The following is a 24082-nucleotide window of genomic DNA, read 5'->3' on the forward strand; positions in this document are numbered from 1 at the left end:
AATATTAAATTAATTTTAATAGATACTGTACAGTGTACATGTAATATACATGTACATGTTTTTTTTCTCACCTTTTCAAAGAGAAAAGTCACTCCTTTGAGAGCGGGGGGGGGGGGGTACATGTATCACTGATTCACTTGTATGTAAAAGTAATCTATCTTGATATATCAGTAACTTGTAAAAATGAAGAAAAAAAAGTAGTTTAAATGAGAGGAAATGGGAAGAAAATAATTAAAACCAGGGCATTTAGAAGTTTGATTATGAAATGTGTGCTGTAATGCAAAATCTGATGGATTCATGAACTGATCTTAGATTTAGATGAGTACTACTCTATGAAATTGTAATATATTCTGGTTCAAGTTTGTAAATATGAATTACATGTATTGATGCAAGGGAGAGATTCTTTATTCATATAGAATTTAGAAATACATTTATATCTAGGTTTTATTTCATGCAGTGAATTACAAAGTACACTCATGTTTTCTCTAGATCTGCTTTCCATAATATGCTTTAAATGTAATTTGAATTGATAAAACACAATTTCCATTAAAGAGTATACCCCCACCCTCCAAAATGCAATCAATCTGGATTTGAGGATTATTTGTTCAGTACCAGCATTTTTAAACACTGAATGAACAGTCAAAGTTCAAGTTTTAGCTTTATGAGCAGAAGTGAGAGAAGATTTAAAAACAATATTAGTTCTCGCCGCCTACCACACTGCAAATTTATACAGAACAGGCAAGTGCCTGGGAGTAGGTTAGCCCAATTTGATGATCTTTAATTGCATTATGAGGATCACTGAATTATTTACTTGTTGGAAATTAATCAACTGAAATGTATTATTTCAAAGTATCAACCTAAATCTGTGGAATACATTTTGTAGGTCACTATACATGTATATTAATGACTTTACTTTTTCTCGGCTCTCACTTTCATTTCATATGACTGCTTGTTTTCATGTGTTCCGGTGCGGAAACAAACGTCCAATCACTATAATATAGAATCATCACCCTTGAAATTGGCACCAGTCCAATGGATACAGTTGAGGCTATACCCAATCATTACGTCAGACGGTCAGGTTCAGACAGGCACAGAGAGAGAGAGAAAGAGAGAGACCCGCTCGTCTCTGAAATATTGAACTTTGTTATTTAAAGTCTGGGCATGTACATTCATGTACGGTACACATGTGTATAAAAAGCCGGTGGATGGTGGGAAAATGAACATAAGCCCACTGCTGCATCCATGTTCTGCATCAGACTTGTCTGATCTCATGTTGGTTGCTGCTTGCACCTTTCATTGAGAAAAGAACATCAATCTTGTGAAAATTTCCTTGCTTTTCTGCTGAAGGCACAGGGAAGAGAATCAAAGAGGCGTTGGTGATTGTATTGTTGAATTGTGTCTGTTATTGACGGGTGTGATTCGTCTTCATATTTGATACGCCATGACTCGTGGTATGTGGCTCCGACGTTCCTCAAGCAGAAGCAGGGTATGTGAAGAATGATGTACATTTCTAGAATATACATGATGTAGTACAAGGTTTTGTTGTAGTTTACTGTCATTTTCACATGAAAAAAGGAAATAATAATTGATCTATCATGAATAAAATATTCGCTATTGTACATGTATTTCACATCTTTTTATACGCCCTTCCTAGACAAGACTTATGGTATCACGCTTGGTATCCATTCGTCTGTCTGTCTGTCCGTCCATTAACTTTTCCTTGTAAACACGATAACGTCAGTTTATCTTAACCAGGCTCATATAATTTGGTGTGTATGATACTAGCATGGATCCCAGGAAGCCTAACGATTTTGAGGTCCAAAGGTCAAGGTCACAGTGACATGTTTTCATCTTACCCTCCTGAAGTCCTTGTAAACATGATAACTTTAGTTTAACTTAACCTAGGCTCATATAATTCGGTTTGTATGATACTAGCATGGATCCCAGGAAGTCTATTGATTTTGAGGACAAAAGGTCAAAGGTCAAGTCGCTACCTTCCACTTTTCTTGTTTGACCAATAACTCCACTTTCCACGTTACAGGCGGGCGTATTATGTGCTCGCCCTAGCGACACTCTTTAATTTGTAAATTGATTACCGGTATCCATCCTATATCTATAGGCTATTAATTTTGGGGGATTTGTTTACATTGACGAGTGATCATAAACATTTCATTGAAAACCAATGAAGTTTGTTGTTTACATGTACATGTTTTATTTGTTGTTTTTGGATGGCATTCCTACAAAGCTTGGCTTATTCAGACGAAGTTCGAGAATACTATTAAAGTATTCTATGATTTGAAAATTTGCCATGATCTACACCTTACCCTGATCAGACAGTACCATGTATTTTAATATGCCTATATGTGAAAGCAAAATGCTTGTAATATTCTGTAAGAAAATACCCGATAAGTAGTCAGTACTTTCCAAAATGACAATGACATTCGCAGAGATTTTCTGATGACGGGTATTTTGGCAGTGTGAAAGCAAATTACAGGAACTTTCTCAACCTAGCAAGCAGTTGAGTGCGAGTGCCGTGGCCTCGTCTGATAATCAGACTATACCACGCATGTTCATAACTCTAAAAGGATGTGCTTCAGGTCGGTATGATTGCGGAAAATAATTATTGGGTATTTAAAGGTCTGAACAAGTTCTTGTAATTTAACAGGTAGGCCTACACTGTACTCTGGTGATCGAGTCAGTCTGGATACACAAATACACTAAAACACATACATGTACACCTCATAGACAACATGGAATGTACAAGAGTGTGCGTATTATGATATTTTCATTGTTAATCCAATCCATTGATCCAATCAATTTGCACATTTTCCTTGCTGTTTAAAGTCATGCTACATTGTATATCATCTTCCATCAGCCCTACGACATGAGAAAATAGACTTCCTTTCAATCAATGATCTTTTGAAAATGAAATGACTTCAGAAGATTTTTTTTTCTAGATTCATGTAGCTGTGTGATCTTTTGATTTTTTGTTTCTTTACATGTATCTCATCTGAATTTATTCTTTCAGGGGGTGGGACTACCATGGGAGCATTATTACCCCCCAGACTTTTGGGGGATTTTTTCAAATTTTGCACAAATTCGCACGTGATACACAATTAAAAAAAAAGAAATGTCATGTACGTGCACATTGAGTGTAAGAATTATTATTATTTTGCAAAGGCTGCTTAGAAGTTATTACTTTCAGAGATTTCAATGCGCTGTGACCTGGTGGAAATGTTATTTTGTGATAAAGCCTACAAGTACCGTACATGTTTTGTACAGTAATATAATGTCTTCTACCATACTGTATTACAAGGTCTACTCTTAATGTACATGTACACGTCTTGGGGAATGTGTTTTAACAGATACTCAGTCTGATCGTGCAGATTTATGAAATAATGGGTACATGTGGAAATGTAAATAAAACCTTCACACATGTACATTGTATGTTTAGAGGAGTGTGATAATGTACCTTTGGTCTCTGATACCCTCTTCACACTGGCCACAAACACTGCTACAGTACCGGGACTGTTTCGAGACTGTAGCGGTGTTGCCTTCCGAGTGAATTCTCGGACCCACAATAAACTATCCGGGTTTACCCGCCTAGCAATTACTCTGCAACAAACTATTGCTAGGCAAGCCATAGTAATAGCTGCGGGACAGCACCGCGACTGTTTGTAGCGGTGTTTCTTCAGTGTGAAGGCAACACGGTGTTGCAGTCCCGTGACAGTACCGGGATAAACTTGAAAACCAGTGTGAGAGGGGTATTAGTTCACGATAACACATTTCAAGAATGCTTATAAAAATAGCCATTTATGTCTCGTCTTTTTTAATGTGATTTTGTGGTGGTCAGGAAATCCTGCTACCATAAAAAATGGGAGGATTAATGACCCATCTTAAATAAAAATTATTTTGGAATTGAAAATAAACTGTTGCAGCCCTAGATTTATGAATGGCTTATGTAAATATGATCTGCACACAAAGGGTATTTTTGGAAGCATGTGATTTATCACGTACACTTGAAAACAGTAATGCACACACATTAGCCATTCCATGTACATGTATTATTAAACTAGTCACCCAAAGCTTCAAATTTCAAGTTTTTCTTCAGTGGGCACATGTGTATGGGTACATGTTCAATACTCATATGCAATGTCATACAATTAGAACAGACACTATAAGCACAACAAGCACAACATTGAAAATTTCATCAAAATCAGATGTTTAACAAAAAGTTAAAGTTTCACTTTATTAAATAATTTCCTAAAACAGTTAAATGCACATCCTGGTCAGTATGCAAATTAGCTATCCGATGACATCACCCACTCTTTTTGTATTTTATTATATGATATATGAAATATTGAATTTTCTCATCGTTCCAAATCAACATTTTCCAGGGGTGGACTTGACCTTCAAGGGCTTCAAGCCCACATCTGGCAGTCTACTGTAGGACTGTACATGCTGTATAGGTTACTTATCTTTTTATCAGAGTGATATTTGTTTTAAACATTATGAACACATCATATTCTGTTGACCTTGACGTTTGCATGTAGTTAGTGCTAGGGTATGTACCTGAGTACATGTAAATACACAAGATGTTTGCATAAAGGTCTGTTTGTTCTTGATGCAATGGATAAAGCACTTAAAGGGACCATAAAGGGGCAAATTATGGGGACTAGTAGGATCGAAAGTCGGACTGTCCTAATTCGACGGAACCCAAGATCGTCATTTATTTCAGGTTTTTGAAGTTTTCAGTCACCATTTAGTTCTAGACAGTAATACCAGGTCTCATTATTTTTTACTGAAACTAGCACCCTGCATCTTGAATTTATGTTCAAAGTTACTTCTGGTTATCATTCTATTCTGATTTCCCTCACTTTTTTCTCCCAAGCATACAGGCGTCGATCACATAACGCTCTCTAAGCCTGGTCTGCTAGTGTCACTCAAAACGCTGTAGGCCTGGTCTGCTCGTGTTGCTCGTAATTTTTTTCCAAATGATATTAAAGCTGATTTATTGGTTTCTCATCGCGCAAACTTTGAAAGTAATAAACTGTGATACTCCAATGGCATGATTATTCTTGTGGGGAAACCAAGTGGAGCAAGTTCTGAAATATGCCTACTTTCACTATTGACTCGTCCGTTTATGCCTATTCAGTTTAAAGGGATGCCAAACCTGGGCGTCAAGTTGGTTTTATTTAAAGGAGATAAAATGAGAGAAAAATTCATCAAAGGATATATTATAAACACAGTATGATTTTTGTGGTGTTTGATGTCATTCATACGTGAAGACCCTGTTCTCATCTACTTTCTTAAATCGGTTTAGTGGAAACCAGTTTAATGTGTAATGGGCATACTTGAAGCAGTCTTTGAGCTATCAACATGTAGTGGTCTTCCAAACAAGTTTCGAACTCCACCTCTTATACTTTGTGAGACTGCTCTGCCTCGTTAAACTGGTTTAAGAGAAGGTGAGGACACAGCTTGTCTTCGGGAAGCGATCTTCGCCCGTAACTAGCGTAGTGTGCGCATGTTCGGTTTGCATTTTTTATATATCTATGTCTATGCCAACCCTACACTTTCAAATTTTGTGCGAAATGTGTGACCCCTGAGAGCGTTCCCATAGCAACAGGATCACTTGACATGATGTATTGGGGTATCCAGTTCAGGAGATGGTTATGAGAACCCTCATGAAGCTGTTTTCTAATCTGGTTTTGGAAAACCAGTTCAGCAGATGAGAACAGGGTCATAGTTTTGTTGCTAAGGTGACAGGCCTATTTAAGGATCATACACAAGATGTGTAATTATCAAATGCTGCACTTTTACTATAAAGTATATATGCACATTTGCTCATGGCTTGCACAAAAAGGTGCATGATCACATGACCATTGATTGACCAATGATAATCTTGTGGACAGCGCTAAAAGACTCCTTTTACATCCAATTTTTTGTGAAAAATTGTTCAATTTTTTTTAATTGGCCTCATCACATTCACAATAGGCGTATGTATAATGACTCATTACGTTTGATATCTGAGATGACTGCAAAAAACCTAATATGAATATATGGTTGCCTGTAAAATCCTTCATCTGAATGCATTGTAATAATCTACAACATTATATTGCATTTATTTTTATTCCATTATTGCATCCATTGAGAAACTAGAGCCTAGCTTTTGTGTTTATCATTTTGATTAATATAGTTTTATGTTTTCATTTTATTGCAGAAGAGGAGGAAGATGGCTGATGATCAAGAAGCTAGTACGAGTAGTGCTCCTCCCAAGGTACAGTATTAAATAACGATGTTTTAAGAAAGTTGTCAGTTCTGACTCGTCGACAAATAATGATGGGACACTTTTTTAACATGATGATTTGTACTGATATTGTTGAACTATCATGACTACAGGAGAAGATATGTAAATTAAAGTGAAAATGAAAAAAAAATCTGTTGAAATCAGTAGGTCAGCTGTCATTTTACAGACTGTCTTTAAAAAACAGGGTCCCGTCGTACAAAGAGTTACGATTGATCCAATTAATCGTAACTATGGAAATCCATCAGTGTCAGAATTTTTTCTACAGGAAATGTGCAAAATGTCCTTTGTAAACAAAGGAGAACACACCAAACTGTCAAGAAATCAATGAATTTATGGATGTACATTCATATCTAGAAATTTTTTAGCAAACATGCATTGTATATGTTGACTTTGCTGGCTGACCATAGTTGCGATTGATCGGATCAATCGCAACTCTTTGTAAGATGGGCCCCAGATCTACATACATGTAAAAAAAGTACATGTTTCAGGAGAGAAGATAAGTGCAGTATAAGAGCCAATTAGAGAGACCTTTTCTTCTCCCATCATGAGTCTCTGATGTTCATCTACATGGAGGGAGCATTTCATGAAGAGTTGTGTCAGTGATTTTTCACTGACCAAGTTGCTCTCAGCCAATCGGATGCAAGGGTTTCCAGTAGCTTATAACAATTGTCAGTGAATTTTGCTTCATGAAACTCTCCCCTGGTTTGATGTGAACTCCAATTAGTCTGCCTGGAGCATTGAACGTGTCTAGAGCCCGACAGGAGGCTTCTGCATTGTATATGATCATGTTTGTATTATCATTGCAGGGATCAGTAATGTATGACTTGCTCCAAACGTTAATTGTCAAGGCGGAATTACAATGTACATGTATAATATAATGCCTGTGATGAAATTAAATTATGTTTTGTGTATAGAGTGAGCATCGAATAATATGAATACTGAAACTAGATAAAATTAATGACAATATTCCATGACGTGTACATGTAGATGTACATGTACGTATTAAACATTTCAAAACCTATATTTCTAGTTATGTACATCAATGTTGAATTCTGATTTCATTTATTGTTCAATTTGGGAATGTATGTATGTAAGAATTCAAACTAATTCTCTTTAAATCTACCTGTAGTGTGACCTCTCTTGATTTTATTCATTCTTATTTCCCCCACAAAAATACTTGATAAATATGAGTACAGGTGTACACGTTTGTATGTTTGAATAGAGGCTCTTCAAAATGTAAGCAACACACAAAAGAATATGAAAATCAATTGTGATTTGTGGAATTTCTGAAGGATGAGTTGATGATTTTACACATACTTTCATAATGTATTTTAATTAATGTAATTTCATCTATTTAAATCTGATGTAAAACATTATTACGTTCCTTATGTACTTCTGAAAGTCAATATTACTGCAATCTGTAAAGACAAAATTTTAGAGCTTCTTTTTGAGATTTATGACTATTGAAACATGAAATTTCATACAGTAATACATATATCAATGAATATGTGACATTGTCTCCATCATTTGAATATTGCCAATATTATCCATCACTGTTTTTTACATAAAATATAAACAGATGTAGAAATTTCAAAATATCATACAAATTTCTAATTGTTCATGCAATTTTGATGAAATGTAGTAAAAAAAAATGACTGTTTTTATTCAAATGAACTTGGTAGCAGTGTAAGTCTGATAAACTTACAAATGTCATGGTCTTGAAATACTTGAAAATTCAAAGTTTATTTATTCTTTGTAATGAATGTATTCTTTTGTTTCTTATATTCCTTTTTTATTAAAAAAATCTTGTTAATGCATCTTTTAAATCTGATCAGAAGCGCTCCTCCCCTGCCAAGTCGGACAGCTCACAGCGTAGCCCCAACGTGAAGCGGAAGCGCACCCAAGCCGACCGCTACCAGTCCGATGTGGTGGAGGCATTCTCCAAGCCTTCCAAGACCAGGACGCCTGCCTCGGCCAAGAAAGAAGTCTACTTCGGGAAGGGGGCCTATCTGGCAGTCAGAAGCGATGGTATGTTGAAAGGGCGCAACGGGGGGGAATATTTAATGAAATAAATAATCAGTGATTCTCACTGACTAACTTGTTCTGAGCCAATCAGATGCAAGGATTTCGGTAGCTTACAACAATTGTCAGTGAAAAAAACTACTTTGTTTCATTAATCCCTCCCAGTTATCACCAGGGATCTTCACGTTGGTGTTCTTTTAAAATTAATAAGTACTGAACATTGCCTGGTGATACAGTATTAACCCTAAATAGACTGGGCTATTTCGACGCCTATTAAGAAGACCTTATGATCTTGGCTGCCGGTCGGTCACGCGATCACAATAAGAATCGGCACGCGCATTACCTGTGGCATAATCTACAAATTGGTATTAAATCAAATTAAAAAAAAATCTCATTGCTAATTAATTATGCTAATTTATGCGTAAAATAAAAATTTTGTTCGAATGAACTAAATAAGGGCCCTAAAATACTATTTTTTTATTCACAAACTCTTTATAAGATTCTGATCAAATGCACTTAAAAAGGATTAAATATGACAATTATTTTCTTAGTATTTTATTGTTTTGTAAATTCTTAAGTATTTTTTGTTTTTCGACTTTTTGTTTTTTCCCCATCGTTGGGACTTTATTCTGACCATAAACAACATGAAATTAATTGAGTTTGATTAGTAAAAGGAGAAATAATAGTACATTCATAAAATTGTGCAAAAGCACCATTTGCATTGGATTTGTACACAAATTCACGGTTTTTAGCAATTTTGGGTCTGCATGCACTCGCCTGATTTTGGAACCGCGTACCCAGGGGTTGCAAATTTGGTCTCAAAAGTTGCGCGAGACTTGAAAATAAAAAGTCAGCAAGTGGCGTGGTCAAAAAAATTTGCATGGCGGATTTATTGCAAAAAATGTTGAGGTGGGCTGAATCAGCCCCCCCCCCAGTCTGATTAGGGTTAAGGGTAGTGACTTAATTCTTTCAATCATGAAATTTGAATACTTCTCATTGGTTTTAATCTCCTTCATCAAGATATGCGTAGATATTGTGATGCATATCATGGATTATCAGGAACCCAGGGCCGTTTCATAAAGCTGTTCATAAGTGAAGAGTGACTTTCAGAATGACTGGTGATCCTTTCTTGTGGTAAATGATATTCACCATTAAAAAGGTTCATTGGTGATTACTTAGCACATGAGAAAGGTTCACCAGTCGTTCATAAAGTCACTCTAAACTTACGAATAGCTTTATTAAATACCTGATGCAGAAAGAGTGGCATTCAAATGCAATCCCCAAATTAACAATCTAATTTAATTGTTAAAGCATTAGAAACATGCTATACCAAGTGATGTACATTCCATTTATATTCCTCCCTGAGGGTACCAGTAAATCAAAGAACTTACAATCTATGATGCATAACCAAGGGAGCTATAAACTTTCAAGGACATAAAGATCTTTAATGTTTTGTATCCCTAGATGGAGAGCAGCAAATGTGAATTTATTCCCTTTAAATATACAGTGGTGCTAAAGAGATGGTGAACCCCACCTGGAAATGAACATATTTAAAAGTGTTCAAGTTCTGCCATGTTTTATATATATTTGATAGTGAAATCAGTTGAAAAAATATTACATTCAATAAAGTTTGTTTCTCTGGGCTTGCAGAAAATTGTAATGTTGTTGTCTACATGCCTCACTCAGCATGAAGGAGTGCATTTTTTGGTTGGGTTCACTAACTTGTGAGCACAACTGTACATAATCATGTGTCATATACAGATGCTTAGTGTGCGATAAACTTTGTGAATGCATTCTCCCTACCTGATTATGATATATCTTTTGTGGAGAAGATTCGCCTTATTGCAAGCATTCCATACGAATACCAAGGTTTCCTTCCCCTCAATGTTTGATTTTTCTTCTCCGCAGCTGGTTTCTTCCTTTGCCAATCCTTGAAGATCGTGTACGACGTCAGCCGCAAACTTGCCATCCAATGGCTTGAGGAGACCAAGCCAGGCATCTACAAGATGTCTTTCCTGGACTTTGTGGACCGAGACAGTGTCCTCACCCAGGTCCAGCTCAGGCCCGCCGGGGAGAAAGGACTCAAGAAGCTGCCAGAGACGGAGATCTCCAGGATCGATAAGATCATCAATATCTCAGTCAAGAAAGAGAAAGGGCAACTCAGTGAAGCCGATGGTAGGGTATATTTTGTTTTTCCCCCCAGGTCCCAGCTAAAAACTCTAATTATTTATCTGGGCACCACGATGTAAAGGTTTTCAATCAATTGCTTAATGGCAGTGACCAATCAAGATCATCGTTGCATGCATACTTTTTTTCAAAATACTGACCAGGAACTGACCACATTGTTGATGCTTGTTTTGTCACTTGACAAAATCCTTATGATTGTCTTGAAAGGTCTTAATGGTCAGGCCCCAAGTTATATCTCGGATCTCTTGAAATTAAAATCCCGATTTCATGACCATCACCTACGTAGCTCACAAGATACACTCACACTGCAAGTACCTCCACTCAAGACTAAAGCAACGCTAGGAGATAGGTCATTTCTTATATCAGCCCCACAACTATGGAACAAACATCCCTTCGACTTTAGGAATTCAACAACTTTACATAATATCAAATTAAAATTAAAAACCGATCTATTCCAATAGTATGTACAGCATCAGGGAAGCTCTTTTGCAGCGCAATAGTATATATAGAAATAGTTTTTGTGCTATATAAATGCATATTATTATATATTATTTCTTTATGGTAGAATAGTTTTATTTTGATAACATAGTATGAATATAAATCACTGCTTGTAATATAGGGTTTTCATTATTTTTTCAAGCACCTTTTATTGTCGAACTGCCATACTGAGTGAATTATACCCTTACTTTAATATCACACCATCGCTCCTATCAGGTCGTGCCTCTCTAGATCAACTCTCAGAGCAAATTGCTAACTCTAAAGGGAGGAAGGGGAAAGAGCCCGCCACCCCCTCCACCCCTGCAAGACCCAAACAGACTCCTAACCGCAGGAGGAAAGTCCCTACCAAGACCAGAACAGTCGCTTCTAAGATCCTCAAGAGTGCCAAGGATAGGTCGTCTGGGAGGAAGAAGGCTGCAGCGAAAGGTAACAATTTTGTGTTTAACCTGTAATTAGACTGGCTGATTTTGCTATAACACACGTTTTCCATGGACCCCAGCCGCATATGTGTGAGCTCTGTCTCCGCTGCGTTACAATGATACTGTTTGGCTGTGTAGATATTCAATGGTTTGTTTTTGATCGGGCATTAATCATCTGCCCACTAGTTGTTCACTGCCAGGCAAATGCATTATTTTTCAGGAGTATTAAAAGTAACGTGTTTGTCCTAAATGGAAAGAAATTGGATGCTCTAGTTATTTTGGTAAGGAATTAATCCTCATTACCATGCAATGCCCCCTGTCAACAATTATGGTAATCATAGAAAGGACTACAAGAAAAACTTTCATCAAATCAGTACACCATTAACAGCTTTATTCAAAGTCACCTTTGCAGGATTTCTGAGGTTCTACAATCCCATCTCTTATTTCGATGTTGACAAGCCTTTACAAAGTTTGATCAAATTTCCGAATTCTAAAAAAAAAATGTACACTTTTCCCATTTTGAACTTTGAAATCTTGGTTAACATTTCCTTCACAGCAAAGAAAAAGGCTATCCCAAAGGGCAGAGCAGGAAAGAAAAAGGATGAAAAGGCCGCCAAAGGACGAGGCAAGTTAGACCCCAACCGTAAACTTGTCCCCAACAACAAGATCGAACTGGTCAGCAAAGATCCCATGTTTGAAGTCAAGTAAGTATGAAAGAATACCGTAGATCGAGATAAGGAATTAATATAGAAGGTAAAACGGTGTCACTTATAATGAAAAAAAAAATCATATGTGGTTTTCAGCACAAAATCATGACTCTGATTTAGAAGTCTCAGAAATTTTTTTGTCAGAGCCTATGGTGATGTACTCTCTTTAATCAATTTTGACCATTACAGTTGGAGGGAAAATGTACTTAAAATAAAAAGGTGAAGATATGGTATTAATTACAGGATGAATGACAGAGTTGCCTACAGCTTTGTCTCAGTCAATATGAGATTTGAAATAAAAGGGATTTCACACTATTATCAAGGTTGGACTGAACTTTAAGGTTGTAAATTGGTATTCCGTATGGGATTTGTATTGTGTACTGCATACATGTATATAACCTTCATCAGTTTTTGCTTATCTATTTGGAAGAATATAACAACAATGATATTTATGCTGTGTACAAAACCATAACTTTAGGCTAAAAATCATTGACCTAAAGTCATTGACCTTTATTTTTTATTTACAGAAATGAGAACAGCATGCCCGAAGTGTCCAAGGTAGTCCAGTGTAAGAGAGCGATCCGGGCTGTCCTCACCAACGACATGCCTCTCCTCAAACAACTCTTGACGGACACTAAACGAGTGCCTTCAGTCTTTCTTCAGAGAAGCGTTGCCGTGCCAGAGACCGCTCTGGGGTATGCCATCAAGGTAAAGGACAATAGATAGTGCGAGCATTGTGGTCTAATGGTTATTACTCTCGTCTTTCTATCTGAGGGACGTGGGTTTGATTCCCACCCATGGCATGTTTTCCTTCAGCAAGAAATTTAACCCACATTGTGCTACACTCAACCCAGGTGGTGTGAATGGGTACCCGGTAGGAAGAAATTCCTTGAATGCCAGGGCGAGTGTAGGAAGCATGGCTATAGCCAAGGTAATAATGATAATAACAACATTTTTGTAATGCGCAGTTGAGTATATACATACAGAAATTTTTAACTTAAATGCACTATTATTATTGTTGTTAATATTATAGCTGATGTAATAATATGTAACATTTATAAAGTGCTTTATACAAATGTTTTCATGCAATGCATGTTATTACCTTGGGTGTACTAAGGTTATTTTGTTCTGGCGCTCAAGCATTCAAGGAATTTCTTCCTACCAGTTACTTATTTTCTACACCTGGGTGGAGAGTGGCAAATGAATATAAACAGCTTGCTGAAGGATATGAGTGCTGTTGTGGGATTTGAACCCCAGACCTTTTCGTTCAAAGTCGAAAACTTAACCATTGATCTACAACACCTCTATGTACAGTATATCCACATACATGTAGCATGTTTTGCCTTGAGACTTTATTCCCGACGATGTGTTCTACATATCATAATAGCTGTTAAATGTTGGTTCGATATCCTATCAAAATAGAGAGTTGAACATGATTATTAAGCCGTTCAAAAGTCTTGAGATTATTTTTTCATTGCCAATGACTGTAGAGCTAACAATGGAAAGCTTAACAAAATGAGTGTCGTCGTGTTTCAGAGTAACAGTCAACCATTCATCCGAGCATTCCTGAACGAGCTGAAGAGCAATCCAGGTCGATGTGAGATGCCCGTTCACAGTCTGCGAAAGGAAAACACTGGCAGGTGAGTGTCTACTCTGTAGAATATTGAATGATCTTGATAATAGAAAAGGTCAAATTAATCTACTGGTGATTGTCCTTTCCATTGATCTTATGACACAAGATTTATGCCGTATTCAAGCCTGGGAAACCGACTCCTGGGGCACGTTTTATCAAGGACTTGCAACTGTTGTAACTTTACCATGATGGCAACTACCATGGTAACCTTGATTCTGATAGGCTGATGAGCCCTGTTACCATGGTAGTTGCCATAATGGCAAAGTTACAACAGTTGCAAGTATTTTATGAAACGGGGCCCCAGACAGACCAAAGCTTTCACATTATTTCCATTAATTATTGGTGTGACTAGTTTTACCGCTGCCTGCGTAGTAAAATCCAGCCGTATGATAGCAAATACCGAATCACCTCCACTTGTGTATAATTCACTTTGCATTTCAATTCATGTGAAACTTGTACATTTTAAGTTGCAGCATATGAATTGAACAAATGAATCGAATCCAATATTGTGGAATTGCATGTCTGTGAAATGTTAAGCAAAGGTGAGGCAAGATAAGGTTGTGTCATTTTGTGTAACAAACCAAATAACCTCTGTCTCTTTCTCTGTCTTTTTCCGCTAGTTACAACTACAGGAGTCTTGGGCATGCTATACGGGCCATCAACGTATCACGAGGAGGAAGAGAAGGACAGGATGCATTCCTCAAAGTGAGTATCCTAATTCCTGGGTCCCGTTTCATAAAGACTTGTTATAGTAACAAATGCACGATATCTATATACCATCAGCCAATCAGACAGAAGGATTTCAGTAGCTTTTAACTGGTCTTGCAAAGTTGTTATTATAATAAGTTTTATGAAATGAGCCCCTGATGATTTGATCTTTATATTATATATTATCCTCTGTGGGAAATCCAACCAGTGGCAGATCCAGGTGAGAGCACATCTGGGGGGGGGGGGTGTTTCACAAAGATTAAGTATGACTTATAGTCGCACTTAGATGCTGACACGTACACGATATGAAATGCAAAATGCTGCTGTTCGTTTTGCAGCAGTGCGCGTCCTCTTGGCGTAATCTGACCAATGTGGTCATGCCTTTTGTACCACACGCAACGAGGCATTTTATCGTGACTCTACTTAGCCCCTCCACCCCTGCAAGACCAAACAGACTCCTAACCGCAGGAGGAAAGTCCCTACAAAGACCAGGCTCTTACTCATACTTAAATCTTTGTGAGACACCCCCCTGGTCCGTTGCCCCCCCCCCCCCCCCCATCCTTTGAGATCCATGAAATATATTTCTAGTGGAAAATGTCATGTGTACACTAGTGAAGATTTTTTTGCTTGTCAATTTTTTTTATTACATAAATCACCATGATTAGGGAGTGAAGACTATTTTTCCTGAACAAAAATGTCCCCCCCCCCTCATTTTGGAAAATCCTGGTTCTGCTCTTGAATCCAACCGTAAAGGACAAGTCCACCCCAACAAAAAGTTGATTTGAATAAAAAGAGAAAAACCCAACAAACATAACACTGAAAATTTCATCAAAATCGGATGTAAAATAAGAAAGTTATGACATTTTAAAATTTTGCTTAATTTCACAAAACAGTAATGCACATCCTGTTGGGTATGCAAATGGGGAGACTGATGACGTCATCCACTCACTATTTCATTTGTATTTTATCATATAAAATAGGGAATATCCCATTTGTTTAATACTATCTGATTCAGTCAAGTTGGTCCTTATTGTCAAATCTATAAAAAATGAAATATTGCATAATTCAAACAATAAAAAACAAAAGAAATAGTGAGTGAGGGACATCGTAGACTGTCTCATTTGAGTTGTGCATATCACTGTTTTGTGAAAATAAGCAAAACTTTAAAATGTCATAACTTTCTTATTTTACATCTGATTTTGATGAAATTTTCAGCATTTTGCTAGTTTGGTTTTTGTCTATTTATTCAAATCAACATTTTTGTGGGGTGGACTTGACCTTTAATGCTAGCAAACAGCTCCTGAAAAGGACTTAAAGCTGAGATGTATGTACAAATCTGATAAAAATGATAAATGTTTGTCTTCTCATTGTGGTACTGTACATGTATCATCCTTTCTCAGGATATCAAAGTCTGGGAATTCATTGATTTATTTAAAAGAACCGTAGAAATTTAAGTTTGCAAGTTTTTTCATGATGACTTCAAATTTTGTTTGTATAGTCAACTATCTCATGTCATGCATGGTGCTGAGATTGAGTCTATCAAATGTACATTTTCCTACTCTGGACAGTCATTGGTAGGCACAGTCAACCTGAAAATCTGTGTTTGAATCTACATGATGGCCCGTATTCTGAAGTCAGGTTTAATTTAAACCATGGTCTAACTCTGTGCTAAAATTATGGAAAGCCAAATACGTCACATTTTTCCTTACATTGTATGTTTCTTATGTATACTGTACTCTTTCCTAGCTCATGAATGGTGAAGAAAGCTACCTATCTATGCTTAAAGTTGAAAATGATTTGAGAGAAAAATTACCTGACACATTGAAATTATACTGTGAGAGATTTATGCCACTATTGGCTATCCATAGTTAAACCACAACTTTAACCCTTATTAAACTGGGGGGGGGGTCAATTTGACCCCCCCTCAACAAATTTTGTCACTACCCCGTCGCACAAATTTTTTTGACTGTGCCGCTCACTGACTTTTTACTTTCAAGGCTTGCGCATCTTTTGAGACCAAATTTGCGACGCCCGGGTACGCGGTTCCAAAATTACGCAACGTTTTGTAAGTGCGTGTCAGACCAGAAATTGCTCAAAAACGTGATTCCGTGTAAAAAGTTAATGCAAATTGTGTTTTTCGACCAAAAATCATAAATGTATGATTATTTTTAGTTTTGTTGGTTTAGATGGATTTATTTTATGCTATTTATGATCGCAAAAGGGTCCTCGACAAAGTTCAACGGGAAAAAGAATAAAAAGCAAAGGTTTGAAAAAAACAAAGAAATACATAAGAATTTAAAAAACAATGAAATACATAAGAAATTAATTATATATTTGCAATTTTTTTGTAGATATTTGTTAGAAATGTAATAATTGATACTCCCACCAAAAATTAGCATTCTACTAGCTATATAAATTGAGTTAAAGGCAAACACATACACAAAAAACCTAATTTATGGCAAATTTCATATGCTTATTAATAAAAATAAAAAAATAAAATTTTATGAAAATTTTACTATACACTCTTGTAGTTCAAATCCGGCGCTACGCGCTTGCAAATTTTCGCGGCGATTGCGCAATTAGCGGCCGAGATCTGAGGGGGGGTCAAATTGACCCCCCCCCCAGTATATACTGGTCCGAAATAGCCCAGTTAAGATAGGGTTAAACCAGGGTTTAATTTAAACCCGACTTCAGAATACCATGGGTGGTATTCTGATAGCAATGGCTTAGTTAAACCTGAGTTAACTGAAACCACACTTTTATGGAGCACCATATGTCAACTCTTTCACAAAGTAAAAATTTTAATCCTGGAAGAGAAAGTTGTCAAAAATTTAATTTTTGTCATAAAAACTAGAATAGGGAAATACAATGCATATGAATCAGTTGATTGGTACATTACCTTTGTCATGAATATAGAAAAGGTATTGTGAAACTCAGCATTCCGTAGAGGTGTGGTCTAAAATTCTAGGTTGAATTAGGGTTAGACCTAGGTTTAACTACCGGAATACGGGCCTATGTATGATACTCACTATCATGTTTAGTTTGTATTGTATTATCATCTCTCTCTCTCTTGCATTACAGGACCGTTTTACTCAAAAGGAAGGTGATGCAAGCATTGCTCATAAATTGACCGATTCAGATGTCTCTATGACGACAATGGATCTCATATGCAAAGAAAGACAGGGAGTAAAAGTAAGTAATAAAAGACAAAATGTTGACAGGAATTTGAGATCGTAAAGTAAAAAATCGTCTGGTTTATGCAGGGTTAACTGTTCTTATGGGAGGACGTGGGGGCGTCGTGGTCTGGTGGTTATGACTTTTGTCTTTCAATCTGAGGGACGTTGGTTCGATTCCCAGCTATGGCGTGTTTTCCTTCGGCAATATATTTACCCACATTGTGCTGCACTCAACCCAGGTGAGGTGAATGGGTACCCGGTAGGACGAAATTCCTTGAATTGCAGCACAGCTAAAGCTGGGGTAACGATAGCAGTGCTTTGTATCCTCAGGCAAAGAAAAGCCCTTTATGAATCCGGCTGAGTGTTTCATAAAGCTGTTCGTAAGTTACGAACGACTTGAAGAATGACCGGTGGACCTTTCTAACGTGCTAAATAGTCACCAATGAACATTAATGGTGAATGATATTTAACACAAGAAAGGATCACCAGTCACTCTTAACTTACGAGCAGCTTTATGAAACGTCCCCCAGCTATTATTATAATTAGGCATCTGGATGATAAAAACCTCAAACAAGCAAGCCCTGGGCCTGGTAAAATATAATGCTTTGCGATTGATCATGCAAACTGATCAATACAATCAATTGTAGAAATCAGCACAAACATCAATTCCTAAGCCTAGTTATGTTACTGGGCCCGGGTCAACATACGGTGAATGAATTAGCTGTCTCCGTGGTATGAAAAGAGTTGATTATATTTAAGATGTGATGATGATTTTTCTCTAGACAAAGGTATGAATCTTTTAGTCTACCGTAACTGGAATTATACTGTGCTGTGCTGTACATACTTTTCAATTTCATTAGCTAACGTCTAAAATATGTTCACTTAATCACATGTCTCGAGGTGGGGGGGGGGGGGCAGGTTTATATGAATAAACACAAACAACAACACAAGTGCATAAACAGGCTGTGTGTTTGTTTAATAATAATGATAATAATGTTTTATTTACCCAGGGTAGCCACTTCAGTTAGGAAGCTTCACTTTCAGTGGGCGCTGCATAACATAATATGTTATTATTACCCTTCTCCAATCTAAATAATGAGTGCCTAGCAAGAAGGCAGAAGGTCCCATTTCTATAAGTCTTTGGTATGACTAGACTAGGGATCGAACCCACGACCTCCAGTTCATGAGGCAGGCGCTCTACCACTGGGCCACCGTGCCCGGTTTGTTTGTTTGTTGATGTTGGAATTCATTGATAAAAACCCAATGCGATGTTGATATTTTATCATCACTTTGAAATTTTCAGAATGTCGTAAGCAATGACCTTCAGAAACTGGTTAGGAGAGGAAACAGGAAGGTTGCTGGGGAACTCTTCAAGCGGCAGGAGCAGGAAGGCGGACATGGCTTCAACAGAATGCATTCAGAGGTGAATAGGATTTACACCATGCTGATGCCCCTGAGTGGAGATTGATATATACCAGTACACTGTATGATTCATTGATTGATTTGATCGATTGTGAAAAAGTTTATCCCTAGTGAAGATAGTTATTCATCGGTAGACTGTTTTACTATGATTCATTAATTGTAGTATTGATTGATTGATTGATTGTGATAAGTTTTTTTTTTTAGATTGTTATATACCAATAGACTGTTTTATCCAGTGATTGATTGTAAAATTGATTGATTGATTGATTGATTGTGATAAGTTTATTTTTTATTTTTTTAGATTGTTATATACCAATAGACTGTTTTATTCAGTGATTGATTGTTAAATTGATTGTGAAAAAGATTATTCTATGTGAAGATTGTTACACCAATAGACTGTTTGATTTAGTGATTGATTGTAATATTGATTGATTGATTGATTGTGAAAAGTTTATTCCTTGTGAAGATTGTTACATACCAATAGACTGTTTGATTTAGTGATTGATTGTAATATTGATTGATTGATTGATTGTGAAAAAGGTTATTCTATGTGAAGATTGTTGCATACCAATAGACTGTTTGATTTAGTGATTGATTGTAATATTGATTGATTGATTGATTGTGAAAAGTTTATTCCTTGTGAAGATTGTTACATACCAATAGACTGTTTGATTTAGTGATTGATTGTAATATTGATTGATTGATTGATTGTGAAAAGTTCATTCTATGTGAAGATTGTTACATACCAATAGACTGTTTGATTTAGTGATTGATTGTAATATTGATTGATTGATTGTGAAAAAGGTTATTCTATGTGAAGATTGTTGCATACCAATAGACTGTTTGATTTAGTGATTGATTGTAAAATTGATTGTGAAATAGATTATCCTTCCTGAAGATGGTTATATAGCACTAGACCATGCAATTCATTTATTGATTGCTTGATTATGAAATAGATTTATTTTTCCTCAGGGGAAAGTTAAATGTTTATTTTTCCGTAGATAAGAACATTTGTCGTTATTCATATGTATCTGCCAAGGGATTCTATCAAGTTGGTACAATTGTATTTTGGTAAAAAGAAAATGTTGTGCCATTGCTATATTCTGCATCTCAGCTTCAACATAATTGTTTATTTATTTATTTATTTACTTATTTATTTGTTTGTTTGCTTGTTTGCTTGTTTGTTTGTTTGTTTGTCTATTTATTTATTAGTTAATTGATTAATTAATTAATTTATTTATTCATTTTTTTTTGTTTTTATATGCGTAGGTGTTGCTGTGTGATAAACCAGAAGAGCTCACTCCGTTCAAGGCTGTCTCGGTCAAGAAGAAACCATACTCATGCGATAGGGTAAGATGAATTGAAAACTTCAAACATGACTCCTCGCACTCATTCATGCATTAATCAACCAAAGTCAAATATTCAGTTGGTTTGTGATGATACACTGACCCTGTGTGTAGAGACCACTTTTTAAAAAGGAAAGAAGAAAAGTGGTCTTTATTGTTGTGTGATCTTCATGGGCAAGTTTCGTTTACTATAAAGCTTCAGTTTTAAGAGACTGGTTAAAGCATGTGCCGCATAGCTGAAAGGTTGTGGATTAGTCAGGGCATGCCATAGACTTTCAGGAACATTACTCTGGGCCTCTTTGCCAGGCAGTCGGCACTATGGAAGGAGTAGGGGAAGTCAAAGCACTGAGCTACTTGAGGACTTAACAGTCGTTAGCTGTTACTAAACAGGTGCTGCCTCATGTGCCTGATGACATGGGAATGACTTTGAATTGTATCTGTAACTGCCTTAGCATTCGCTCAAATATAGATGAATAGGTAGTCCTGGGCCTCGTCTTACAAAGAGCTACGATTGATCCAATCAATCACAACTGTATGGAAATCCATCCATACCATAATATGTTCTCCAGGAAATTTGCACGATCTCCTTAGTAAACAAAGAGAATCACACTGAATCTTCAAGAGAACGATGAAAGTATGAATATACATCACAGTTAGAAAATATTTTGAACGAACATGCATAATAGATGTTGACATTGCTGGCCGTCCATAGTTGTGATTGGTTGGATCAATCGCAACTCTTTTTGTAAGACGGGGCCCTGAGATCACTACATCGTATCTGTGTGAAAATGCAAAGTTATTCAAGAAACCAATAGCCCATGATTTAAAATCATATGACGCCTAGATAGATCCATGTTATTTGATTAGTTGTTTGATGTCAATCTTTCAGCCCATTTTACAATGATATTAGCATCCTCGCAATTTTCGATCCATACGATCTTGTCCATTGCACGCGCATGCCAAGACAGCCGGCAGTTCACGTAAAAACACTCATGTTTACAGTGCTTGTGTTTGTATGTATGCGACAATCAATGTGCGCACTTTTGCATTCACATGTATAAAATGCCAAATGAAAGGATCTATTTTTAGGTGTCATGTAAAACAAATAATGAATGTTCAATTTCAATGAATTTCAAATAAAGAAAATTTGGTGAAAGATGAAATGAATGATCCCTTCCACCTGGCTACGCCTTGTTGAATGTATCATTTCATTTTTCACCTCATGAAGTATTCTGTCCATTGCACTCATGAACATTCATCGTTTGTACACTATAGTATCAGCCAGGAGAGATACAGCTAGCTTCTGGTCATCTACAATGCTGAAGCGTTTCCTTGCATGTGACTGACTGTAGTTATACCCTCATGTACGCAGAAAAAATTATTGTACAGTGAAACCTGTCTATAATGGCAACTCAAGGGAAGCACAAATTGTGGCCTTTTTAGGCAGGTGGCTGCTATATACAGGTTGTTGTACACACATCATCTGCCTCCATTTGATTCGATTTTAGTGGTCATTATTAGCAGGTGGCTGCTATAGACAGACTCTTATACACACAATCTGCCTCCGTGGGAATCAGTTATAGTGGTCACTATAGACAGGTGGCTGCTATAGACAGGTTCTTATACATACAATCTGCCTCCGTGGGAATCAGTTATAGTGGTCGCTATAGACAGGTGGTTCCTATAGACAGAGACTTCATGTATACACACAAGTGCCTCTCTGGGAATTTGTTTTAGTGGTTACTAAAGGCAAGCGGTTGCTACAGACAGGTGCCCACTAACACATATTTGACTGTATTTCTTTGTATAGTGTATTTCTTCATTACTCTCTTTCTCTTCTCCTACAGATCATGCCAATCCATTGTGCTGCCATCAACCCCAACCCCAAGATCCTGGAGAAGCTTCTGAACACCGTGCCGGAGCTCAACCTTGCCGATACCAAAGGAAAGAAGATCATCCACTACGCTGCTGCCTGCACGGGGTCGGGACCGCTCGAACTCCTCATTCAGAGGTTCGTATCTCTGGTTCCATGACATTTGCTCCGGCGACAAGTGCTCCGCTGTAAATTCCACACACTTAATGGAATGACCAACTTCAACCTTGGATTTAACCCCCATACCCTATCCGACACACTAAACCTAATATAAAACCCTATTGCAACCCTAACCCTACATCTTAGACGACATAAAGCCTGGAGCGGTTGTCTCTGGAGGAAATGACGTGTCACTGTATATCTTCTGTACTGTAGATTATTTTGTGTTGAGATGACTAGGGAAGCATTTCATGAAACGAATTGGCAGTGTAGTTCATTGACATCTGTTATAAGCTACTGAAATCCTTGCATCTGATTGGCTAAGAATGTATGAGTGAAAATCACTTGCAAGATGCTTCATGACACACTCCCCGGGTGGATCCTATTCAAATGATTAGTTCGGACTCTACTCTTGACCAGGCATTGCCTAATGTGTAGATTCAATTGATATAAGATATAGGCCTGAATTCACAGAGGTGGTTTTGAGAACCCACGGTTGAATCCATGGTGTATGCAATTTTCCTGTATAAATAATTTAGCGTATCGGGCGCGTGTATAAAAAATGTCCAATGCTGATGCGTGCTTTTGTCACAGTGCGCCAAATGGACGCCTATTCCATGGTTAGATACACTATTTTTTCATGAGTCCACTGTTTGGAGAGTGGACTCATTAATTGAAAACAGTGGACTCATGAATAAAATAGCGTGGATGACCATGGCAACAGGCATCAATTCGGCGCACTGTGACAAAAGCGCGCATCAGCATTTGAATTTTTTAATATACGCACTAAAATAAGCCTAATTTATACAGGAAATCTGCATAAACCATTGACTCAACCGTGGGTTTTCAAAACCACCTTTGTGAATTCGGGCCTGTAATGACTTGTTTGTGGTGACTGGTTATTATTGCCTATGATTGGGAATGGCTTTGAAGCAAATAACAGGAACCGCACTACAATCCCATAAGATAAAAGATGCACATACTTTTGGGCAGGCTTTCACATAATAAACCCACCCTTGATAGCTTTGTAACAGTCCATATGCCTGTTACATGAAGTCACATTTGTCTTCTTTCAGTTTGATTCATGAGCAAACATGTTGAGTATTTTTTTTTTCATTCTCATCAAAGCCTTTTATAAGACAAATAGATGAATTTGCACTTTACAAAATCCTGTGCCCAGTAACGTAAAGCTTAGCGATCAGTCTTTGGTCTGATTTCTAGGTTTGATTGTACTGGCCTCCTTTTTTTGGGGTCACAACACGGGAAGTAGTAGAAGTTGTATAGTGTCGTAGAAGGACTTGCAGGAGAAATTCCTGACATGGGACCGAGACGTGAACGCTCCTATGGTATTGATTATTGTGTGTGATCAATCATGAAAATTTATCCCAAGGATCAATCACAACGCTGTATGTTACCGAGTTCTGGGCCCCATCTTACAAAGAGTTATGATCGATCCGATCAATCTCAAGTATATGGAAATCCATCAATGTCATAATTTTTTCTTTAGGAAATTTGCTCGATGTCCTTTAAAAACAAAGAGAAGCATACCGTATATTGAATGTACATCATTTCTAGAAAATATTTTGAACAAACATGTATTTTTGTCTCACCTGCATAGCAGAGTG

At 37.1% G+C, this 24082-nt stretch overlaps 1 protein-coding gene across 1 annotated transcript in view; it reads left to right on the forward strand.

Annotated features, from left to right (window-relative positions):
• Window positions 1–1023: 1023 nt before the first annotated feature.
• Window positions 1024–24082, forward strand: part of LOC129264355 (poly [ADP-ribose] polymerase tankyrase-like) — a 61498-nt gene continuing 38439 nt past the window's right edge. Inside the window, exons 1-13 of the mRNA XM_064102837.1 lie at window positions 1024–1486; window positions 6221–6277; window positions 8143–8335; window positions 10238–10504; window positions 11231–11440; window positions 11990–12137; window positions 12668–12848; window positions 13677–13780; window positions 14394–14478; window positions 17563–17673; window positions 18961–19080; window positions 20349–20429; window positions 22273–22436. Of these exons, the coding sequence (XP_063958907.1) occupies window positions 1442–1486; window positions 6221–6277; window positions 8143–8335; window positions 10238–10504; window positions 11231–11440; window positions 11990–12137; window positions 12668–12848; window positions 13677–13780; window positions 14394–14478; window positions 17563–17673; window positions 18961–19080; window positions 20349–20429; window positions 22273–22436 (1766 nt within the window). The 5' untranslated portion in view covers window positions 1024–1441. The remainder of the gene's footprint in view (window positions 1487–6220; window positions 6278–8142; window positions 8336–10237; window positions 10505–11230; window positions 11441–11989; window positions 12138–12667; window positions 12849–13676; window positions 13781–14393; window positions 14479–17562; window positions 17674–18960; window positions 19081–20348; window positions 20430–22272; window positions 22437–24082) is intronic.

Source organism: Lytechinus pictus, chromosome 7 (genome assembly GCF_037042905.1).
Source record: "Lytechinus pictus isolate F3 Inbred chromosome 7, Lp3.0, whole genome shotgun sequence".
NCBI classification, from domain to species: Eukaryota; Metazoa; Echinodermata; class Echinoidea; order Temnopleuroida; family Toxopneustidae; genus Lytechinus; species Lytechinus pictus.